Raw genomic sequence first — 21131 nt, 5'->3', positions numbered from 1 at the left:
TCACTTTGGATGGGCTATTACCAGCAGGAGAGTGAGTGTGTGTGTGTGTGGGGGCGGAGGGTGAGAAAACCTGGATTTGTGCTGGAAATGGCCCAACTTGATGATCACTTTAGATAAGCTATTACCAGCAGAACAGTGGGGTGGGAGGGGGTATTGTTTCATGGTCTCTGTGTGTATATAATGTCTACTGCAGTTTCCACGGTATGCATCCGATGAAGTGAGCTGTAGCTCACGAAAGCTCATGCTCAAATAAATTGGTTAGTCTCTAAGGTGCCACAAGTACTCCTTTTCTTTTTGCAAAGACAGACTAACACGGCTGTTACTCTGAAACCTGTCATATACATACAGGGGAAGATATTTTTGACTAAATCACTCAGGAAAGACAGGCGGAGGAGTGGACAATCCGCCTCCTCCAGAGATGATCGGGGGAACAAAGACCCAGGAACATAAGTAAGGATGTAAACAACATGATCAGGGATTCTATACTGATTCCCGAGAATTAGCCCAGTAAGAATTGTTTTTGTCATCATTTTCCCTCACAGGCTCTGTGGCTGAAGAAAGCAGCCCTGTGTGCTTTGGAAATAGTTGGATTAGGTGAAAGAAGCCTCCTTGCCTTTTTTTTTTTTTTTTTTTTTTAATTTGGCTAAAGGAAACTGTCCTGTCACTGTTTTAATTTTCCTCTGGCTGATACTGGAATGTTTTTAACTCCTTTCAGGGACAAGATTTAAAAGGGGCCTCAGCACCCACAGCCTGGTGGTTCCATTACATGTGTATTAATAATGCTTGTAAGCCTCCAAGCAATTATTTCTTGATATTTTTAGGTCGGGATCCCTGCAAGAAAACATCACAATGATGGAACGGTGGACTTTACTGAAAGCTGAATAAGGAGTACATACTTGCCACCAATGGTCATCATCTCCTTGTGGTTTCTTTGAAACCACACCAGTTCTGAACCACAGATTTCCATGTATGTCCAAAGCCCATAACGTCTGTTGGTCTCCAAGAGTAATACACACTGGTTCCAAAGCTTGCATTTCACTGCAAATGCAAAAGACATTTTAAAATACATAACACATTAAAACCTTCCTTAAAACCTTCAAATTGAATATGAAACTAGAGTGGAAAAGAAGTTCTTCATATGGTACTACCAACGTGTAAATTAAAACACATGTCTTTGAACACATCTCCAAGTTATCCAGTAACAAACTTTATTATACTTTGTTTCTCTCTATTGTGACTAGAACATCGAGAGCACGGACAGCATAATCTTGAACTGGTTATGACTATACAATAAAGGACAGAAGTTGACCTTGATTACAAAAGCCTCCTGTATGAAACAATCACACGTCTAAGCTCTGAGAAAACTGATCACTATAAACAGTATTTTTAAAAATCAAAAGTTAAAGTTGGCAATCCTATTCTGATAGTCACTTCCAATCTGCCTTCGAGAATAGCTCAGAAATCTCAATTTGCATTGATTTGAATGGTCCTAAAAGTCTGAGAACACGCAGGATACCTGATTTATAAGTCAGTCTTGTGTATTTACATAAAAGACATTCAACTTTCTTCAATGTAATAATTGGATGCAAATTGTAGATTTGAACATTAGTCCCCCCCCTTCAAATCTTTAAAAAAAATCAATTACAAAGGTCATCTTAAAGTCTAATGTTAAAGTAATTACCTATTGGGAAAGAAATGGCATTGATTTATGCAAGAATGGACACATTTCCCTACATTTTACAATATAATACAGGATGTAACTACTCTCTGGATCAGAAAGGCATAACAAACTGGTCTGTTGCTGATAAAGCTAAAAAGCAGGAATTCTGGTGAAAATAGATACAGAAGTAAAATATACTACTACCCAGTGTATCTGAGGTGAATTTGGGGGTAAAATATCCAGTGCAACTTCTAGTCTTGTAAGTGACTGACTGACAAAGTCAACTGTAAACATATACATGTACTCTTGAAAAATAAATTATTAAATATTTAGAGAGCCAATTTAAATAATGGGAGCACCATTATTGCACAAATGAATGAACTAAACAGTATTTAGTATTAAAAAAGGCCTATTTCATTAATTCCCTGTTTTCCCTCCCATACACGCTTCTGTTAAACATCCCCCACTCACCACCAATAAATGTCTTCCAAGTAGTGTCCTTTTTTGCCCACTGACTGATTAAAGTGTGACGTAACAAGATGCACTGATAAGAGTAACATAAGGATTACAATTTGGATGCAAAATGCTTTATAAGCAAGAGATGAGTGGTTCAATTACCATAAGATGAAATACCCAGGAACGAAAGCAACCTTTTCTGTCATTCTGATTAAACACTGCCCAATTACCTGACAATATCACACTTCCATTGTTCTCCTTCAGGACAGAAGCTGCTCACTCCCTCTCGATAGAGAAGCACCCGCTGCTCAGTCAGTGCCCACACGACATTGTTTCTGGATGTAACTTGAGATAGCGGATACATGCAATCAACCTTTACTGCTCTGGCACATGGACGATCCACACTCAAGCCTGGAAACAAAACAAAGAAGAGAAGGAGTAATTAAGTTGTGTTGTCAAATCAGGTAAGTTAGAGTATAAAGGGAAAAATTCAACAAGCATGTTAACATTTCTTGTATATTCACTTTACTGTACTCTCCATTGACTATTAAGATTTAGTGTAGAAAAGTTCAGTTTATACTTTGTTAACAAAGAAAACATTGTACATCAAGCTAGAATATTTAACTCAAACATTTTCAGTTTAGTAACTTCATGGAGAGCCCACCATTCTCATTCTGCAGTTTCCTCTCCTTCCCTCCTCCAAGAAGCAGAATCAGGAATCTCCATTTATAAGATGGTCATCAATAAACAGACTAGAAGTGACTTGAAATGATTCAACAGGTGAAAGATCTTGTAATATCAAAAGACGTTAGACAATTATTGTACACATTTAGACATCCATTCTTTCAGATTGCATACCTTCCTGACCAGAACTATACACAAATTTGATTTTCATGTCTGTGAGGGAAAGACTCAAGAGAGAACTAGCTTTTTCTCAAGTTCTCAGGCTTCTGAAGCAAGAGGTAGCTGATTGACTATCAGTCTAGGGGATACCAAAAAGGAAGTTATAGTAGTCAGCTTCTAACTTTGGGGCACAAGTTCCCAGTGCAACTGTTAGATGGGATGATTCTCACTCTACAATTACTGTCTTTCTTCTTGGTTGCTTTGTGTTAAAAGAGAGAGACACTGAAGGATTTACTTTAGCATCTAAGTCTATCTATGAAATCCACAAATGATAGAATGCAAGCTGTTGTCGTTAAAGCACCATCCAGCAGGAAAGGAAAATACTCATTAAAAATTCCACATAGCTCTCAGTGTATGGAACCGAACTCATTCGCTACCATCACTATCACTGCTGAATAGTAGTGCATGGTCCTGGGCAAGTTGTTTGATTTTGCTGACTAGTCAACCCCATTAACAATTTAATTTAAAAGGAGGATATCCTTGAAAATATGCTGGATATTTAAGTTTCCTCTAGTAGAGCAATTACAAAGAATTTATATATATTTAATTTTTTATTACACATACAGATTAGATATACATGAAAAAAAATTGAACAAAGAATATGATCAATTTTAAGTGCAAGATAAGGCAGAATTGTGATAGCCATTTGGAAATCCTGTCATTCCGGCCCCTAACCCGGGCTTCCATGACTCTGCCCTCTTCTGGTTCCCCTCCTAACTCTCAAATAACTTCTTCAGAGTGTCCTTTTGAGGGCCCTCGTCCCCACTCCAACTTTCTGTGGTTGTTCCACAGGACTCTGTCCTTGTTCTCCCTCTTCTCCCCGTCTACGCAGAGATGGGTTGTAATCTCATGTGTAAACAGAAATTCAGCCACCATCTCTCTATTCCAAGCCTGTCGTCTTATGTCCAAATTAAAATACAGGCCTCTTTCTGACCTCTCCCGTGGATTTCTAGCCACCAGCTCAAGCTCAATACGGCTAAAATAGAGCTCTTAGTCGTCTCCCTATTGCAAAAAGCCCCCTCTCAATCTCTGTGGACAAGCCCATAACCTGCAGGTCACCTTCATCTTGAACCTCCCTCTAGGTCCTCAAATTCAGGCGGTGTCTAAATCTTGCTATTCTCTCTGTATAGGGCCCTTCCTTTCCATCCACACAACTAGAACTCTTGCCCAGGGTCTCATCATCACATCTTGATTACAATATCCTTATCTCTGAGCTTGACAATGCAGTCTTACCCAACTCATATCCATTCAGAATGCTGCTGCAAAGATCATTTTCCTAGGCCATCATTTTGACCATTTCACCCTTCTCTTTGCATCCCTCTACCGGTTCCCCTTTCTCTATCAAATCAAACAAACGCCTTGTCTTTAATTTCAAAGACCTGGACAGCCTATCCACATCCTCCCTATTCTCTCTCATTTACTACTGAGAGGTCATCTCCCACCTCCGATCAGCCCATCATGCCAAACGCCACCACCCACTCATTAAATTTTCAAACATCTGCATGCTTTCTTCCTTGCTCTCTCACATGCTTAGGAGAAGCTCCCCGCAAAACATTTGTAAAACCACCTCACTACTTACATTCACAACCGTGCTTAAAACCCGCCTTTACTTTGATGTCTACAAAAAGCCTGGCAATGGTTAAGGTGCTAGACCCCAGCCTATCATACTGACCAACACAGTGTCACATTGTTGCTTTGTTGTCCTGTCTGTCTGTCTCCATCTATTATCTCACCTTATATTCAGGTTATAAAATACTGAGGGCAGGGACTGGTTTTTTTTGTTCTGTATTTGTACAGCACCTAGCACAATGGGGTGCTGGCCCACGATTTGGGCTAGTTGCTATGGTAATACAAACAATCTTTCTCTGGCTTGTATTATAACATCTCATAATTGCTTCCCAAGATAAAGGATTTCTCTGCCATGAATAAGTAACAGTTTTATTCTGGATTTGGAGCATGGTTTAAACCAGATCATGATGATTTGACAGATTTACACACTTCTGATTTTCATTTACAAAAACTGTAAGGCAACAGTTTAAATACCTGTTTGCAGATACAGATCTCCATTAGTTCTGATAATCCAGGCAGTGTCATCACTTAAAGCTACGAATACTGTCTGAGGTAAAGCCTCATACCAGTGGCGCTTTCCTTTTATGGTTACTTTTCCACAGGCAAATGCTTTGTTAGTTTTCTGTTCAATCTTCCAGAGAAGAGCTCCTGTATAAAAATGAATGGTGAGTGATACCAAATATTGATTGTAACTTTATAGACAGCTGGTCTACTGTACACACAACAAAATGATTAACAGAAAAGATTAATGCCAGCCAAGTTAACAGGAAAATGCAAGATTTAGCACATCTTTATTAATCTTACATAACATTACATTTTAAAAATGTTTTAAAGGGAGACAGTTACCAGCTTTACAGAGAGTTGCTGAACCATATATATATTGCCACAGACTACATCTTACTGAAAAATGTTTTTAACTCATTCATTCTCTAGTCGTGGTTATTTTCAAAATATCAAACAAACATTATCCAGTGCCAAATGAAAAATATTAAAAGGCCAAATTTACAGATGGCCCAATGCTAGCTTCTGAAACACACCTGCTACTTCTACAGATGTACACATACACACACACAGTCATACCATAACTAATCCTGTGACAAATCACAGTTGTCAGGTTAAAAAAAATTCATATGCAGCACAAGGCAAATTTCTGTAACATATATATTCTCTATTAGCTCATTAGCAGTAGTAAGGTTAAAGTTTATAATCTCTGTAGGTCAGCCACTGGTGAGTGACAGTCAAATACTTGAACAGGTGTGACATTCCACAGAGCAGAGGTCAGGGCTGCAAGCAGACAGAATTTACAGATGCAATTTCAGGGGCTAGTTTTCAAAATCTGGCCCAAACTTTGCTTTGTAAACAGTCCTATCATAAAAAGGTAACAGAGCAGTGTAATTGAATTCAAAATCTAAGTATGTCATGCTCATGAGTTCAAATGGCAATCAGTGCAGCATACAGATACATTAATAGCCTTTGCACAGAACAGAAAAGTACAATACCCAGAAATGCATTATTTGATTCTGGTTTTCTCCTCTGGTCTGTTTACATATTCTTATAAATGCTATCATATCCCCATCAGGGTTCAGTCACTGACCATATGTGACAATTTAACAAGAAACTGAAGAAGTACCTCTTCCTATCCTTTAGACAGGGCAGTAAGGTCATCAGCCACTTTAAGTGGCAAGAGACAGGAAGAGAAATCATGCTATAGTAGGAGACTAGAATGAGACAATGGTTGAGAAACCTGCTTACAATCATGCCAACACTGGAGCCATCTGGAAAGGTGAACAGGGTACAAGTCCACATCCAAAACCTGTTAACCACGCCCCTGCCTTTCATTCCCAGCCAACCAAAAAAAAAAAATTTTAAAAAGTCAGTCAAAATCTAAGAATGTGTACGCTGGGGGAGGGTTGGAGACAGGATGGAGAGAGAAGTGGGGGGTGGAAAGTTCACTTTATATCAAAGCTACATTTTAATTAGAAAGTCTTCTTTAGGAGTAGGCATTTTTCTAATAAAACATGATGTTTTGTTCAGAAAATAACCTCATATTATATAGTTAAATTGTGAAATAATCTTGAATAAAAAGGTTCAATAATGCATCAGCGATAGAATTAAAACTGCTCAACAAACAAACTCATATTCTGCTATTTTGAGAACAGCCATTTATGCTAGAAAACAGTACTTTAATATTCCAGGAATGCAGTCACATGAGCCAAGATTGTCTTTTAAAAGTTGTTAAAAAGCTGTTTGTGCAAGTGAATTAGGGAACTCAGTCCAGGTGTATTTCGTAAAACAAGTCAGATTACAGACAGCAGAGCAATCCTCACTGACTACTATAAACACGGACACACAAAGTACTGAGATGAGAGGGAATACACACCACATGTAGTTATACAAAAAAGAGCTTAATTTGCACAAATTTATACATTTTAATTTTAAAGGTTAACAAAAAAGTGAAATGCAGTTTAACCAACCTGAAGGTGAGACTGCCACCTGCTGGACAGCATCTTCAAACTTTTGCCACCGCAGACCTGCACTAGGTAAAGCACTACAGAAGAGACTACCTTTGTAGTCCAGGCACCAAATATACTTTTCTGAGACAACCAGGCTGAGTATTCCATAGCCAGGGCCAGAATATCCCATCCAGCTTTCTGCAAACTAAAAACTGGAGAGTCAGAACAATGTCAGGTATCTTCAATTATACAAGAAACAGTCTTACACACATCATACAAACATAAAAACAGCAGAAGTATTTTTTAAGAATCAGAATGTAAACATTAAATTACACCGAAAGAATAAACGCCTTTGATAAAACAATCTTATCACCAGCCAGTTGATCGAGTACTTAGTGCTACATGTTGCTACCTGTATTTAGGAATAACTCATGACAGCTGGGATCTTGAGTCTCACCAAAAAATAAATTAAACAAAACCCCACACTATCATCCTCTTCCCTAGGGCAGTCCAAAATCCATCAATATCACCCTGTTAACTGATAGAAGCAAATAAATTACTTATGTAAACAGCAACACCAAAATGGAATATGCAAAAGCTTTCCAATCCTCACTAATGTTTTAATGATCATTTAACACAGGGGAAAATGGCCCTTTTAGAATACATGCTTCTGAGTGAGGAGAGAGGATAAATTGCCTGCTTTGACACCCTTGGGTCCCTCTGCTATACAAAATAAATAAATATAACTCAAAGCTTGTTAATGGAATATTATGGATTTTACAGCCTATATTACCAAGCTTGAGTCCTGTATAATAACTAGCTCCACAGCCTGTACATCAACTAAAATACTGAAGTGCATTTCAAAACATTGCAGAAGATGAGGTTTACCCCTCCAGATTCTGAAATTCACAGCCTTCTTTCACTATTTACAGAGTGTATCACTTAAGGGAAATGAACACAGCTACATTTTTATTTAGTTTGCAGAGTATTATTTGGGACATCAAGTCAAAAATTATCCTTCATCTGAAAGTATTTTACCTGTTGATACAAGTTACACCAAAAGGTTACTGTAGCTGAAGGAGACAAGACTTATTTTTTTCCGTTTGCTTACATTGTGTATTTAATAGCACTTTGAGCCTCACCCTGCTACAAATAAAGTCAGGGTTAAAACTCCCATCAGCAGTTCAGGATCAGGGCCTTCGTAGTAAGTTTCATTCTTTCCACTGTACAGTCCATTAGTTCAAATTTGCTATTTCTGTGGCTCTCTTCCACACAGCAACAGTGAAGGGGGTGGAGGGGGGAACAGAGGAAGGAAAAAACTCAACATTTTAAATAATATGAAAACCCAGTTGTAACTGACAAGATCTCTTTCAGCATCAATGTGCTCACTGCTGTACAAAACATGAAAAAGACACACTAGTCCCTGCTCTGTCATCTTACAATTTAAACCGGCAAAGATTAAATAGAAATGCATTAAGACCCCAAACCTGTGAGATGCTCAGCATCTTCCATTCCCACTGAAATCAATGAGAGATGAAAGTATCCAACATCTTGCAGGATTGGGCCCCGAGAAACTCAAATGATCATGCTACCTTAGAGCACTTTTTGGTATTGTACTGCATTCTGTTGGGTTAACAGCAGCATTTTTACTGACTTAGGACAAACAACTCCTTTTGAATAGGTGCTATGGGAGGAATGCCTGTTAATACACTGAAAACATAGCCCGCCGTATATTGTTTTGAAGTCTGCAATAATAATTTGCATTGTGTATTGGATATGCTTAGTCTCCTTATTTGAATTTTACTTGCTGGATCAATGAGAAGAAAACACTTCCATAAAGACCTGAAGAAAAACATTTGTGGTTGCTTCTTCTAGAATACCGACACCTTACCTATTTTAACTATAAATAAAACACATACCTGATCTGATTTTAAGAGCATTATTTCATCTAGGCTTGTTCTGGTCATATCCTGGGAAGTAAAACTTCCCCCAATTTCTGTCACACTAGTCTCTGAAGACGAATATGGTAGTCCATGCCCATAAATATCCTCTTCATCACTGGATGCGGATTTCTCAGTCCTGGTATTGTGTGTGTTGGTTACCCATTCAGCAGCAGCACTACACTTAGCTTTGATTGCATCCTCCAAGTCCCAACCAGAAACCGCAGTCTCTTGTGAACACACATCTTGCCTAGAGATGTCAGGCTTGGGATCTGTAGGGTTTTCTGAGGTAGTATTTAATAAACAATGTGGCCACTGCTCTCCCCTGTGAACGTCATCAATTCTCTGTGTCAGTGATTTTTCAGCACCACATGTATTAAAACCTAAAGACACTTTGTCTGTGATCTTAGTTTCTTCAAAAGCATTTTCAGTATCCTTCAGACTTATTCTAGCTAAAGTTTCATCTACTTTACGTAGCACAGGAAAATTCTGTTGTTCCTCTTGGGGTAACAATTTATAATGGCATTCAGTATTTTCAGAAAGCAGGCTTGGATTACATTCTGTATCATCGCTACCCCCTACGCCTTCAGTGAGGATTAAGAGAGGGTTGGATATCAGAGTAGCTGTAACAGCTGGTGTATTCATTCCACTGTCATGGTTAGGAAGTTTTAGTAATTCAATTGTACCTCCATTTTCTTCTGAATCTGTTGCTGTACTAATGCATGGAGACTGAAGCACACTGAATGATTCCGAGCCATTATCTTCCTGCAAGACAGCATGTGACTCCACACTGAACTCACTTTCCTGATCTGGAGAACCTGTGCTCAAGTGATCTATATTATAGCTCATTAGACTAGAAGTCATGGACAATGAATCTGCATTTAGGGAATGTACACTATCACCAGAAAACTGACGCTCATAATTTGGTGTACTTTCCAGAGAACTGTGGTTTTTCCTGGTCACATTTTCTGATCTCAGAGAAAAAAGAAAAAAAAAAAGAAATATTCTTATTAACAAAATTTATCCAAGTTCTATGAAAATAAAAGAACGCAAATATTTCTACTGTTAATGAGCAAACAGGAAACTTATATTCTTAGAAGCTGGAGTTGGTCCAAATTTTGACACTAAGAATTATATCACTTCTCTGTTGGGTGGCACAAACTGACACAGTGAGAATGCAGGAGTATTGTACTCACATATAAACAGCTTGATTAAGGTTTTATTTGAATTGTCAGTGTAATCTTAAAAGGCAAGAATTCAAAATTGTAATACTAGTTCATTACTAGGAATAAGAATTGACACAAATCTAATCCATGGTACATAAAGAAATGCTTTTTATCTGGCAAAGCAGCGTTGCTTATGGGTGCTAATAATAAGAATATAAAAACAGTCAAATATTTTAAGTGTAACAAAGAAGAGATTAAACAATAAAACAGAATTGAAGCTATTAGCATCAACCCTTTTTTATACTCAAGATTTTTTTTCTGCTTTGCATAATGTTACAAATAAATGTAGAAACAAACTTAAAATTAGAATAGAAATAATAAAAAGAAAGTAGGTCTGCAGTGAGAAAAATGACACCCTCTTGTAAAGATACAAGTTTATTACTTTCTTAATGGGCTTTGATCCTCAAGTGAAAGGGCAAGACTACAGATCAATTACCATTAGGTGACAAGTAATGATGACTGAAAGACCTATCATAAACGTAACACTGGTCTTTAAAACCAGACAAAAACTTATGTTTTTAGTGAAACAGATACCAAAAGGTGACAATAATTCTAAGAAGCGGCAGAGTTAGAGCATGTGTTTTTTTTACCTTGTCTCTTCTTTTTCTTCTTTTTCACTTTGATGGGCTTTACAATGAGTTCCTGGTCAAAGTCTTCACAGCTGATTATGCTGAACCGTTGTGAAGAAGGTTGAATCTCTCTATGCACTTCAGACAACAGTTGGTCTCCACTTGTCAGGAGACTAGAGCCACTGTCCACAGAATTTACTGAACTGCTCCTGCTTCTTGATTCACTAGCTACTGAACAGCCTCTTTTTCTTGTTTCACTGCTTAAGTCCCCCACTCTATCAAGACTTTTCTCCGATACCAGCGTTATTTCCAGATCATCTTTCACTGAAGAGTAAGTGTCATTTTTATCACCAATAATTTTGGGGGAAGGAACCATTTTTATTTTTTGGTGTGTTTCCACTGAAGGGCCAGGCAATACAGATACAACAACAGATAGTGGACTCTGCAATTTGGGATTCAAATCTGGTAACGGACTCAGCAATTTTGAATTTGCATCTGAAACTGAGAAAACAAAAAAACAAACACTAAGTTGTTAAGTAATTAGAAGTATAGCTCTTGGAGAGCATCCTAAGAAAAGTAAGGTTTTAATCTCCAGAAGGTATTCTGTCTAAACCAACAACATTTCACATCAATTTTGTGCAGTAATCTTATATATCTGATCTATATTGAAATGACGTTATTTTAGCAATAGCTCAATTCATGCCCCAAAGTCTCCACAAAGCTTCCATTAATGTTATCCGAAGTTATGCCTATATATTGAAAGAGATATATAGTCCTTTGGTTTCAGGGCCCAACTGTGTGGAGTGCTAAGAGACTCCTACACCCTCAACTCCCATTGTCTCCCCTGAGGCATTTAGCATCTTTCAAGATCATGCCCCTAAATTTAATCCCCCAGTTAAACCATTGTGATCAAAATCAAAGAAAACATGTTCCAAGAAGACTTCTTTCCCAATAGCACACAGAATTAGAGGTTGCATATTTGTCTGGATCTCTAGTCTTGCATCCAAGAGCATTTTAAGAATTTAATTTTCATGATTTTTTTTACATTACTACTGTATCCAGAACATTTAAAAAAAAAATCACAAGAGGCCTGTGGGTGAAGCGCTGTTTCAATAAAGCTATTCTTGCACATCTATGCATTAAGATAAATGAGAGAGAATAAGTCTCTAGAATTTGTAGAGACACTTGTATATCCTTTTTAGTAGTATTTTGCTGGTACTGGAACAAAGATTCAAAACCACACACACAAATGGCATTAAGTAGCCCAAATGATATAACTATAAGTAATGCCCGAGAGATGTCTATTTCTCATTCTAAAGTGATATCTGCACTGCATGAGAGCATATCTGAATCTTTGTTTCCATCTGTGGACACATTTGATATTTTAAAATTGTTCAAGTGCATATTTCCTTCTGTTTTATTTTTATCCATTATTTTTCATACTGCCTTCTTCCACTACAGAAAGAGCACCACTAAGATGAACAAGTTCATTTCAACTCTGTAAGACCTTAGTCTGACACAATTTCATCCAGTGCTTACGATTGCTTCCCATACTTATGGCCACTTTGGTGAGCACAAGGAGTATAACTGTCATTATCCAACACACCTACAAGAAATTAGATAAGACTGTCAATGAAACATTACTAAGGGAAGGGATGATGCACAGCTAGAGTGTGCTCCACTCCAGCAATCACAACCTCATATGTAGTTTCTTGGGGACTGCTGCCAGATAGAGTAGGTTAGTGCAATTCCCAAGTCATGGCCAACGCAGAGCCACCCTCAGAAGCAAAGAGCTCTAACCTTTTCTCTAATGGTTACCTTTTTCAGCTACAAAAAGCAGACACTTGGCTCAGCTGAGAATCTAGGCCTTTTATAATCTTAAGAAACAGAGAGACAATTCTACAAAAGTTGCTGGAGGAAGTTTCTTTAAAAGAACAGTACAAGAACACTTTCCATGCACTACTTTCTTTAAAAAGGTACAAATTAAAAAGTTGACAAATCTATACAAACCTATTGATACAAGTCCTTCAGGTCTACTTGAAATTCTTATTATGTCTCTATCTCCCTTTAAGAGAAAAATCTCATTGTTGGTACATGACACAGACACAATATCACCAGATCCTTCCAAGCCACCTATCATAGCCTGTTTAAAACAAAACAAAAACCAACATGTGAAGAGCTTTAATTAAAAAATGACTACTTATACTTAGGGCCTTACCAAATTCATGGTCCATTATGGTCAATTTCACAGCCATAGCATTTGAGTATTGGTAAATTTCATGTTTTCAAATGTTTAAATCTGAAATTTCATGGTGCTGTAACCGTGGGGGTTCCAACCCAAAAGCGGATGCGGGGGGGTCATGGGATTGTCACCCTCATTTCTGTGCTGCTTTCAGAGCTGAACTCTGAAGGCAGCAACTGAAGAGCTTCCTGCAGCCACAGGCGGTTCCCAGAGATGGAGGTGGGTCTGATCTCCCCCATGCTGCTGGGAGCGCCCCAGCCATGGGGCTCCTAGCTGCTAGTCCTGGCTGGCTTGGGAGGGACAAGACTTGCTCTTCCTCTGCATGGCTGTTCTTAAGTACCTCTCCCAGCTGCGGAGAGCTCCGCACCATCCCCCCCCTCACTTCTTGCCCCCATTGCTCTGCAGCTGCAAGGGGAGGGGCCGCTGTACAGGGTGCACCCCCTCTCCCAGATGCAATTATTAGCGTATTTCAATAAAATAAAGAAAAAACATGTGAACTTGACAGAATTTATTGATTGACACTTTACAGAAGCAAACACTCAGGGCTGAACTCCCTGATTGGTAGATATGTGCATCAGACAGTTTTGTAGGATAGCGATCTCAATTGGTAGCCTCAAACTTGAGGTTTACTTAAGTAAACCACTGCCTTAAGTTAACAAAAACAAGTGAAAAAAAAAGTTCTGGTTTCAAATGTTATTAATCCAATGTCAGCATGGAGCATCCAGCAACTGTGTCTTTCTTCATTCTGTCTCTGTGCTGAACACACCTGTCCATGTTTAGACACTGCTCTCTCTGCATCCACAGAGTTGGTTGGAACTGCAAGGCTAGCTCAGCGCTGTCTGGCAAGATAGGGGATTCTGCCTCCAACTGAGTTCCAAAACTGTAGCACAGGCAAACTACAGTCTTTTTTCTTAATATTTTTGTAAGCAGGCATCTCCAATCTACAATTCTTATCAAAGCCAGGAATTGCATTAAGCGAGGTTAAACCACCATCAACAGATGCATTTGTGCAGGGTCAAAGATATGCACTGCTTTTAGGAACCCTGCTGCAGGTTGCTGAAACTTCTGTGCCATTTTTGCTACATCGGATGACTCTTCCCCATAGCAGTATTGTCTGAGCTTCTTTGCCATGCAAGAAAACACTTGCCGAGTACTGGCATTTAACTCAGCATTGTCAGAGTGATTTTCATTTGACTGTGCTTCAGCCCAGAACAGTACATCCAACACTTTATTGTATGCTTGGTGGATTGTGACATGTCTCAAGATTCAAACCAAGTGGTGAAGTCCATGAGTCCTGTGGCATTTTTGGCAAACTGAACTTCCTCATTCAGCTGAGCATTGTTAGAAGGGTTGACAGTTCTGTTAAAACCTGCATTTTCAGTGTCAGTTCTTCTGAGATGAACTCAGAGTAGTACTTCAGGTGAGCTGCATGGTATTGTACAGCCCAAAACCAGGAATTCCAATGAGTAATTACTGGCTCTGGGGGAACTGCAATTTTTTGTTCTCCAAGTTCAGTTGTGTTTGCAACGTACTGCCTGTATCGAAGTTTGCAGCTAGGGCAGTGTTTAAAGATCTTTTTAATGTAGATGACCAGTTTATCAAATTTACCAAATTCACATCTCTACAGCTCACTGACAAGAGAAGTTATACATGCAATACATGTAATATAGACAGCATTTGGCATTAGACCTTGGAGAACCGATTTGAAAAATTTTATCATGCAAGTTGTATTGTCACTAATGAAAACAGAGTTTCAAAATATACTGCGAACTTTGTCAAAGTTTTAATTATTGCTTGAGAAACTGTAGTGTAGTTAGCATCCAGATAAATGCAGTCGGTGAGCACGGTTAGTACATCTGTTCCTGTCTGTACATCTTCAGCCTGGTCAGAAATAAAATCAAACTGAACATAGTTGTCTTACTCAGAGCATTCATCTGAAATAATTGCAAAAGACTCAAATGAATAATTTGAGACTGACACCTCAAAATGTGTAGCAAAAACCTTTGGAAGGTAGTTCTGTCGTAGCTTATTCACACTTGATAAGCAATCGGCATTTTGTACATTCCGTTGAATGAACTCATGCAGCTTTGGGTGATCAAATTTTTCAAATGGTGTATTAGCACTTGTAAATGTATCCACAAGTTCCATTCTAGCTAAATGATGGATCTCAGAGCTCTTTCTTAAAAAAAAAAAAAAAAAGAACTGTATTTTGTTATTTTAACTTTTTGTTTACCAGCAATGCACTACTTGCAGCCCTCTTTCTGCTTTGATAGGTTTCTGAGTCTAAGTGGCACTGAACCATTGTCCGATGTGTGTGATCCAATGAAACACTGCAGCTTGTACAAAATAGTGTGTCACCATCAGCATGTAGAATTTGGCTTCCAAATTCTTTCACACGATCCACTGCAGTAATCATTTTTGAGGTTTTTGATTTATTTTGGACACTCATTTTACAGTAATTCCACAAGTCTTCTGGTAGGCAGTCAATTGATATCACTACACTACAAAACCTCCTCAGTGTCCGTATTTATCAATCAGTGAGTTGAGCTCTGCATGTGATTCGCTGCTGTAAAGTGTCAATCAAAAAATTCAGTCAAGTGCCTCACCTTTCTTTTTATTTTTATTGAAATAAGCTAATAATTGCACCTGGAAGCGGGGGGCAGTTTCCTGTACAATGTCCCCTCCCCAAGCAGCTGCAAAGGGAGGGGGACAGGAAGCAAGCGGGAAACAGGAGGTGAGGAGAGATTCCCTGCAGGGCTGCTCTTAGGTGAGAGCAAGTCCTGTCCTGCCCCAGCCCTGCCAAGAATAGCAGCTAGGAGCCCCCTGCTGGGGTGCTCCCAGCAGCACAGGGAAGATCGGATCCAACTCCACAAGCCTCCACCAGCTGTAGGAACCTCTGGGGCTGCTGCCCAGTCCCAGAGCGTCCTGCAGCAGGGGGAGGCACCCAGAGGTGGGTCTGGTTCCCTCCCACTCCTGCCCCCCAGAGCTGCTGTGCAGGGAATAGACAAGTCCCGTCCCTCCCCAGCCCAGCCGCAGCTAGGAGCCCACTTTGCCGAGATGCTCCTAGGAACAAGGGGACATCGGATTTCACAGGGATGGGCTTACCTCACAGTCCGTGACGCAATTTTCATGGCCACGAAATTTGTAGGGCCTTATTTATACTACTGATATGCTGGGAGGATCAGACAGGGTTTTTAGAATGCTTTTTTCTTATTATTAAAGGTTTATTGGATTTTAGGTAAGTCTATAGGTATACAAACAGAAAAAGAGGAGCCAGCACTCCAGAAAGAAAGAAAAAAAAGGATCATGGAACAAAAGAAGAACAGATGGCCTCCATATGATGCTAAGTGAATGAATAGCATGTAAAGTGGAATTGCGATACAGAGTCCAATATTTTCAAAAATGGCTGATTAAAAGACAGGCTTCTATGTCCATATTTAAGCACTTAAATAAGTGGCTTGATTTTCAATAGTGCTGAGCACCAGCAAAGAAGAGTTCATACTGAGATGTATGGAGACCCCAAACACAAGGAGTATTTAAAAAAATGCAAATGAAGCATACAGCTACCAGACATTATCATAATTTTATACTACTGTGGATTTTGACACTCGAACCATCCGCTCATTCATTATTTCCTGTCCAAAGAGGTTTCAATCAAATCACTGAACTTCAATGAGAGTGCTTTGGGGAGGGAGAAGAGCTCTCCTGACCACAAATCGCCAATCTAATTTGTACCAAAATAGAGGGATAGCCCAATAATAATGACACTACTAAACATGTGTCTTCTCTCTCATATACACCTTTTAAATTGGAGACACCGCTTATAGCTTTCTCTTTAAAGAATGTAAGTGCAATACTTGGGGGGGGGGGGTAAGTTTTGCAAAGGGGTGATGAGGGTAATGGAAGGGAGAGGACAAACCATCTGATAATACATTATTATACATTGACAACTCCCTTTATATTTAAAGAAAAAAAGTTTAAGCATAAACAATTAGAATTTTAGACATGTACATTTTCCTCGGTGTGTGGAATTCACCTTAGGCAATTAATTTCTGTACTTTGGACTGTAAACCTTAGATAGTATAAATTATTGTAGATATTAGATATCTTTTATCTTTATGACAAAGTTAACTAAATCAATTGTAAAACCTTTTATTAAAAAAAGTGTAACACCTTTTCTTAGGTCACCACAACATAACAAATGCAGACAAATATGCAGATACAGACAAGAGTTAATACTGATACGTCGTCAAACTGTTAAGGAACGAAATATTCATCCATTAGATACACTTACCTGGTTCATAGTGTCAAATAAATAGATACTATATTCGTTCCAGCTCAGCACCCATCCTTCCTGGGAAAGGCAAGAAATGAGCCCAAGGTGTTTCTCTGGGAAGCTGTAACTTCCTTTGTCAGATGACTCCAACCGAGGATACAGTTCAAAGGGCTTTATTCCTCCAGCAAATACATCTTTTAAAATAAACGTGGCCTGCACAGTTCCATGGACATCAGACTTCCAGAGGCGGAGCCCAGGCCTTGAGGCAAACAGTGTCAGGTCACTTTGCTTACACAGTCCAGGTATAAAACATGCTCCAAATTTGCCAGTGCTAAGATGTAAACAAAGATCTGTAAGAAACTTGTAAACAATTTAAAAAAACTGAAAAAAGGAGAAACGAAGGTATTTAGTCACTGAGTTTACAATCACAAATTGAACAAAACAGTATTTTCCTTTGCTTCCATCAACAAGGTATTATGGGAATCCATAGTCTGCAACACATGAGCTTGTGTTAACATGTATTAAACAAGATATAGCTTCAAAACACTGAACTGTTCTCTTTCTGTCTTCTCCAACCCACACTTTCCCTAGAGTTGAGAGAAGAGTGTCCTCCCAACATCTCACAATTGTGATGATGCCCTCCTTCCTCAACCCTTCCCACAAAAGAGATCCCTTATTGCAGTGACCCTTCCTCCAGAGGGAAAGTCTAAACACTGCTCCCCTAAGAGCCAGGATATGCTGAACCTTCAGTTGACTGTAGAATCACTAGGGAATGACGATGGGTGACTTCCAGCCTCTGCAACCAGTGGGCAGAACTCAAATCTTGTATTCTGTTTCCCCACAAGCCAATGGCATTACAAGCAGTGGAATGAGTCCCCTCACTTACAGAAATAATTTTCAATAATTTCATGATTTCTGTGTGTATATAAAGTCTGCTGCAGTTTCCACGGTAAACATCTGATGAAGTGAGCTGTAGCTCACGAAAGCTCATGCTCAAATAAATTGGTTAGTCTCTAAGGTGCCACAAGTACTCCTTTTCTTTTTGCGAATACAGACTAACACGGCTGTTCCTCTGAAACCAGAAATAATCTAGTCACAATAGCTGTATTAGAATTACTATAGCCCAGATTGCATAGGATGCGAGAGACCCAGATTCAATTCCCCGCTCTCCCAGGGACTTCCTGTGTGACTTTGGGCATGTCACTTATCCACTCTATGCCTCAATTCACCCATCTGTACAATGAGGGTCCCTGAAAGTGGATGAAAACCACCAGGACAAAAACTGAACATTAAAATGTCATGAAAATGATGCCCCTATGACCAAGATAGTCACGGGATACAAACACGGGCATATTCCTAACATAGGTGTATTATAAACATTCCTTCAACACTCAAATATCCTCAGGCTGTGTAAACAGATACAATTACTGACAACATCTTTCAGTTCCCAGACTGTCTTTTTTCCTTCCATATCCAATAAAGATTAAGCAACAGGACATGCCAGAAAACCATGTTACAGGATTTTTTTAAATATTATAAAAAGAAAGAAAGTACTTTCAACTTAAGTCACCTTTTTAAATATTTGCTGTAACCTTTCACTATTAAAGAATCAATCATAGCAGAAAGGTCTAACTGAGGCTATTCTATCACTTTCATGTTACACAGAAATTCTAAAAGTTCACCCACAAAAATTGAACCCTCTTTGGTGACCGCTATGTTTGTATCAAGCCACAGCAGCTCCCAAGTTGGTGGGAAGAAAGTTAAACTTTTTAGTTTAAATGGAAAGAAAAATCTATGCAGGGTTGCCAGAGGGTTACACAGTCACAATCGTATTTTTCAACAAGTCAGAGTAATTTCATTGAAAAATAATAATTGAAGGACTAAAGATAGTTAAAACTCTTAAGGGTGGGTATTAATATAAATGGCTGCTGTGGCTAATAAGTTTGAGCAGAAAACGATACTGTATTAATTTCACTGCTCAGATCACTAGGTCTCTACAGTCTATTCTGAAAAGTTACAATTAACAGATGTGCCTGCATTAAGATTTGAGAGTTACTTTTTTCTGGGTTGTGTTCCAACTTGCTTGACAGATTTTTCTTCTGTGTAAAAAAGTAGTGTTCTCTGTAAAGTAGAGACCAGCAGCACTTTCTGGCTATAATCCAATTGTACAACTGAAGATGGCTGTTCCAATACCAGACTGGAGCTGCAAATACCCTTTAAAGACACATGAAATTAAAAGTCAAGCCCTTTTCAAATTAATTAGTAATTGGTAGTAATTTTTTTTTTTTATTAGAAAATGTACTGGTTGCTTTAAGTACAAACTAGGGCTGTTGATTAATGGCAGTTAACTCACGCGATTAACTCAAAAAAATTAATTGCAATTAATCGCAGTTTTAATCACACTGTTAAACAGAATACCAATTGAAATTTATTGAATATTTTGGATGTTTTTCTACATCATCATATATATTGTATTTGGTGTTGTAATTGAAATCAAAGTGAATATCATTTTTTATTACAAATATTTGTACAGTAAAAATTATAAATCAAAGAAATAGTATTTTCCAATTCACCTCATACAAGTACTGTAGTGCAATCTTTGTCATGAAAGTGCAACTTAAAAATGTAGATTTTTTTTGTTACATAACTTCACTCAAAAACAAAAAAAAACGTAAAACTTCAGAGCCTACAAATCCATTCAGTCCTACTTCTTGTTCAACCAATCACTACAAACAAGTTTGTTTACATTTACAGGAGATAATGCTGCCCTCTTCTTATTTACAATGTCATCAGAAAGCGAGAACAGGCATTTGCATGGCACTTTTGTATCTGGCATGTAAATACCTTGCAATGCCAGCTATGCTCCTTCATATGCTCCTTCATGCTTTGGTCACCATTCCAGAGGACATGCTTCCATGCTGATGATGCCCATGAAAAAAATAATGCATTAATTAAATTTGTGACTGAACTCTTGGGGGAGAATTGTATGTCCCCTGCTCTGTTTTACCTGCATTCTGCCATATAGTGTATGTTATAGCAGTCTTGGATGATGACCCATGTTGTTCATTTTAAGAACACTTTCACTGCAGATTTGACAAAATGTAAAGAAGGTACCAATGTGAGATTTCTAAAGATAGCTACAGCACTTGACCTAAGGTTTAAGAATCTGAAGTGCCTTCCAAAATCTGAGAGGGATAAGGTGTGGAGCATGCTTTCAAATGTCTTAAAAGAACAACACTCCAACACGGAAACTACAGAACCCGAACCACCAAAAAAGAAAATTAACCTTCTGCTGGTGGCATCTGACTCAGATAATGAAAATGAACATGAGTCAGTCTGCACTACTTTGGATTGTTATTGAGTGAAAGCCATCATCAGCATGGATGCATGTCCTCTGGAATGGTGTTTGAAGATGGAGACACATGAATCTTTAGCGCATCTGGCATGTAAGTATCTTGCGACGCCAACTACAACAGTGCCATCCAAATGCCTGTTCTCACTTTCAGGTGACATTGTAAACAAGAAGCGGGCAGCATTATCTTTTTAATCACACAATTAATTGTGATTTTTTTAAAATTGTTTGACAGCCCTAGTACTAACAGATTGTCCCTTGAAATACAAAATTGTCCCCTGAAATACATTCAAATGGATTTCAAACTCCAACATCCCACTGGTCTGTGTGAATTATACGTATAGATAGCTCCATACTATGAAGTTCAATTCTACTGGCATACTAGCTATCACATTTGTCTGAGTTCAATGGGAGCTCCACGACACATTGCCCCATCCACATTCCTCCATCCAACTGATGGAGTTCACAAGAGAATGAGATGCTGA

General features: G+C 38.6%; 1 protein-coding gene across 5 annotated transcripts in view; it reads right to left on the bottom strand.

The window, feature by feature from the left end:
• The window catches only part of TECPR2 (tectonin beta-propeller repeat containing 2), a 72914-nt gene that overhangs the window by 35122 nt on the left and 16661 nt on the right, over nucleotides 1-21131 (bottom strand). For 4 of the 5 annotated variants that reach the window (XM_073349694.2, XM_073349691.2, XM_073349690.2 and 1 more), the window contains 9 exons: nucleotides 19351-19508; nucleotides 17313-17625; nucleotides 12787-12919; nucleotides 10798-11277; nucleotides 8961-9949; nucleotides 7063-7246; nucleotides 5063-5236; nucleotides 2347-2527; nucleotides 897-1038 (listed from right to left, as the gene is read on the bottom strand). In XM_073349694.2, the coding sequence (XP_073205795.1) occupies nucleotides 897-1038; nucleotides 2347-2527; nucleotides 5063-5236; nucleotides 7063-7246; nucleotides 8961-9949; nucleotides 10798-11277; nucleotides 12787-12919; nucleotides 17313-17625; nucleotides 19351-19508 (2754 nt within the window). Of the gene's footprint in view, nucleotides 1-896; nucleotides 1039-2346; nucleotides 2528-5062; nucleotides 5237-7062; nucleotides 7247-8960; nucleotides 9950-10797; nucleotides 11278-12786; nucleotides 12920-17312; nucleotides 17626-19350; nucleotides 19509-20138; nucleotides 20213-21131 lie in introns of all 5 variants that reach the window. The other variant, XM_073349695.2, reaches the window with a different exon arrangement.

This window comes from Lepidochelys kempii, chromosome 6 (genome assembly GCF_965140285.1).
Source record: "Lepidochelys kempii isolate rLepKem1 chromosome 6, rLepKem1.hap1, whole genome shotgun sequence".
Classification (NCBI taxonomy): domain Eukaryota; kingdom Metazoa; phylum Chordata; order Testudines; family Cheloniidae; genus Lepidochelys; species Lepidochelys kempii.
Note: the sequence above shows the minus strand (reverse complement) of the source record. Positions and strands in the feature narration are given on the sequence as shown.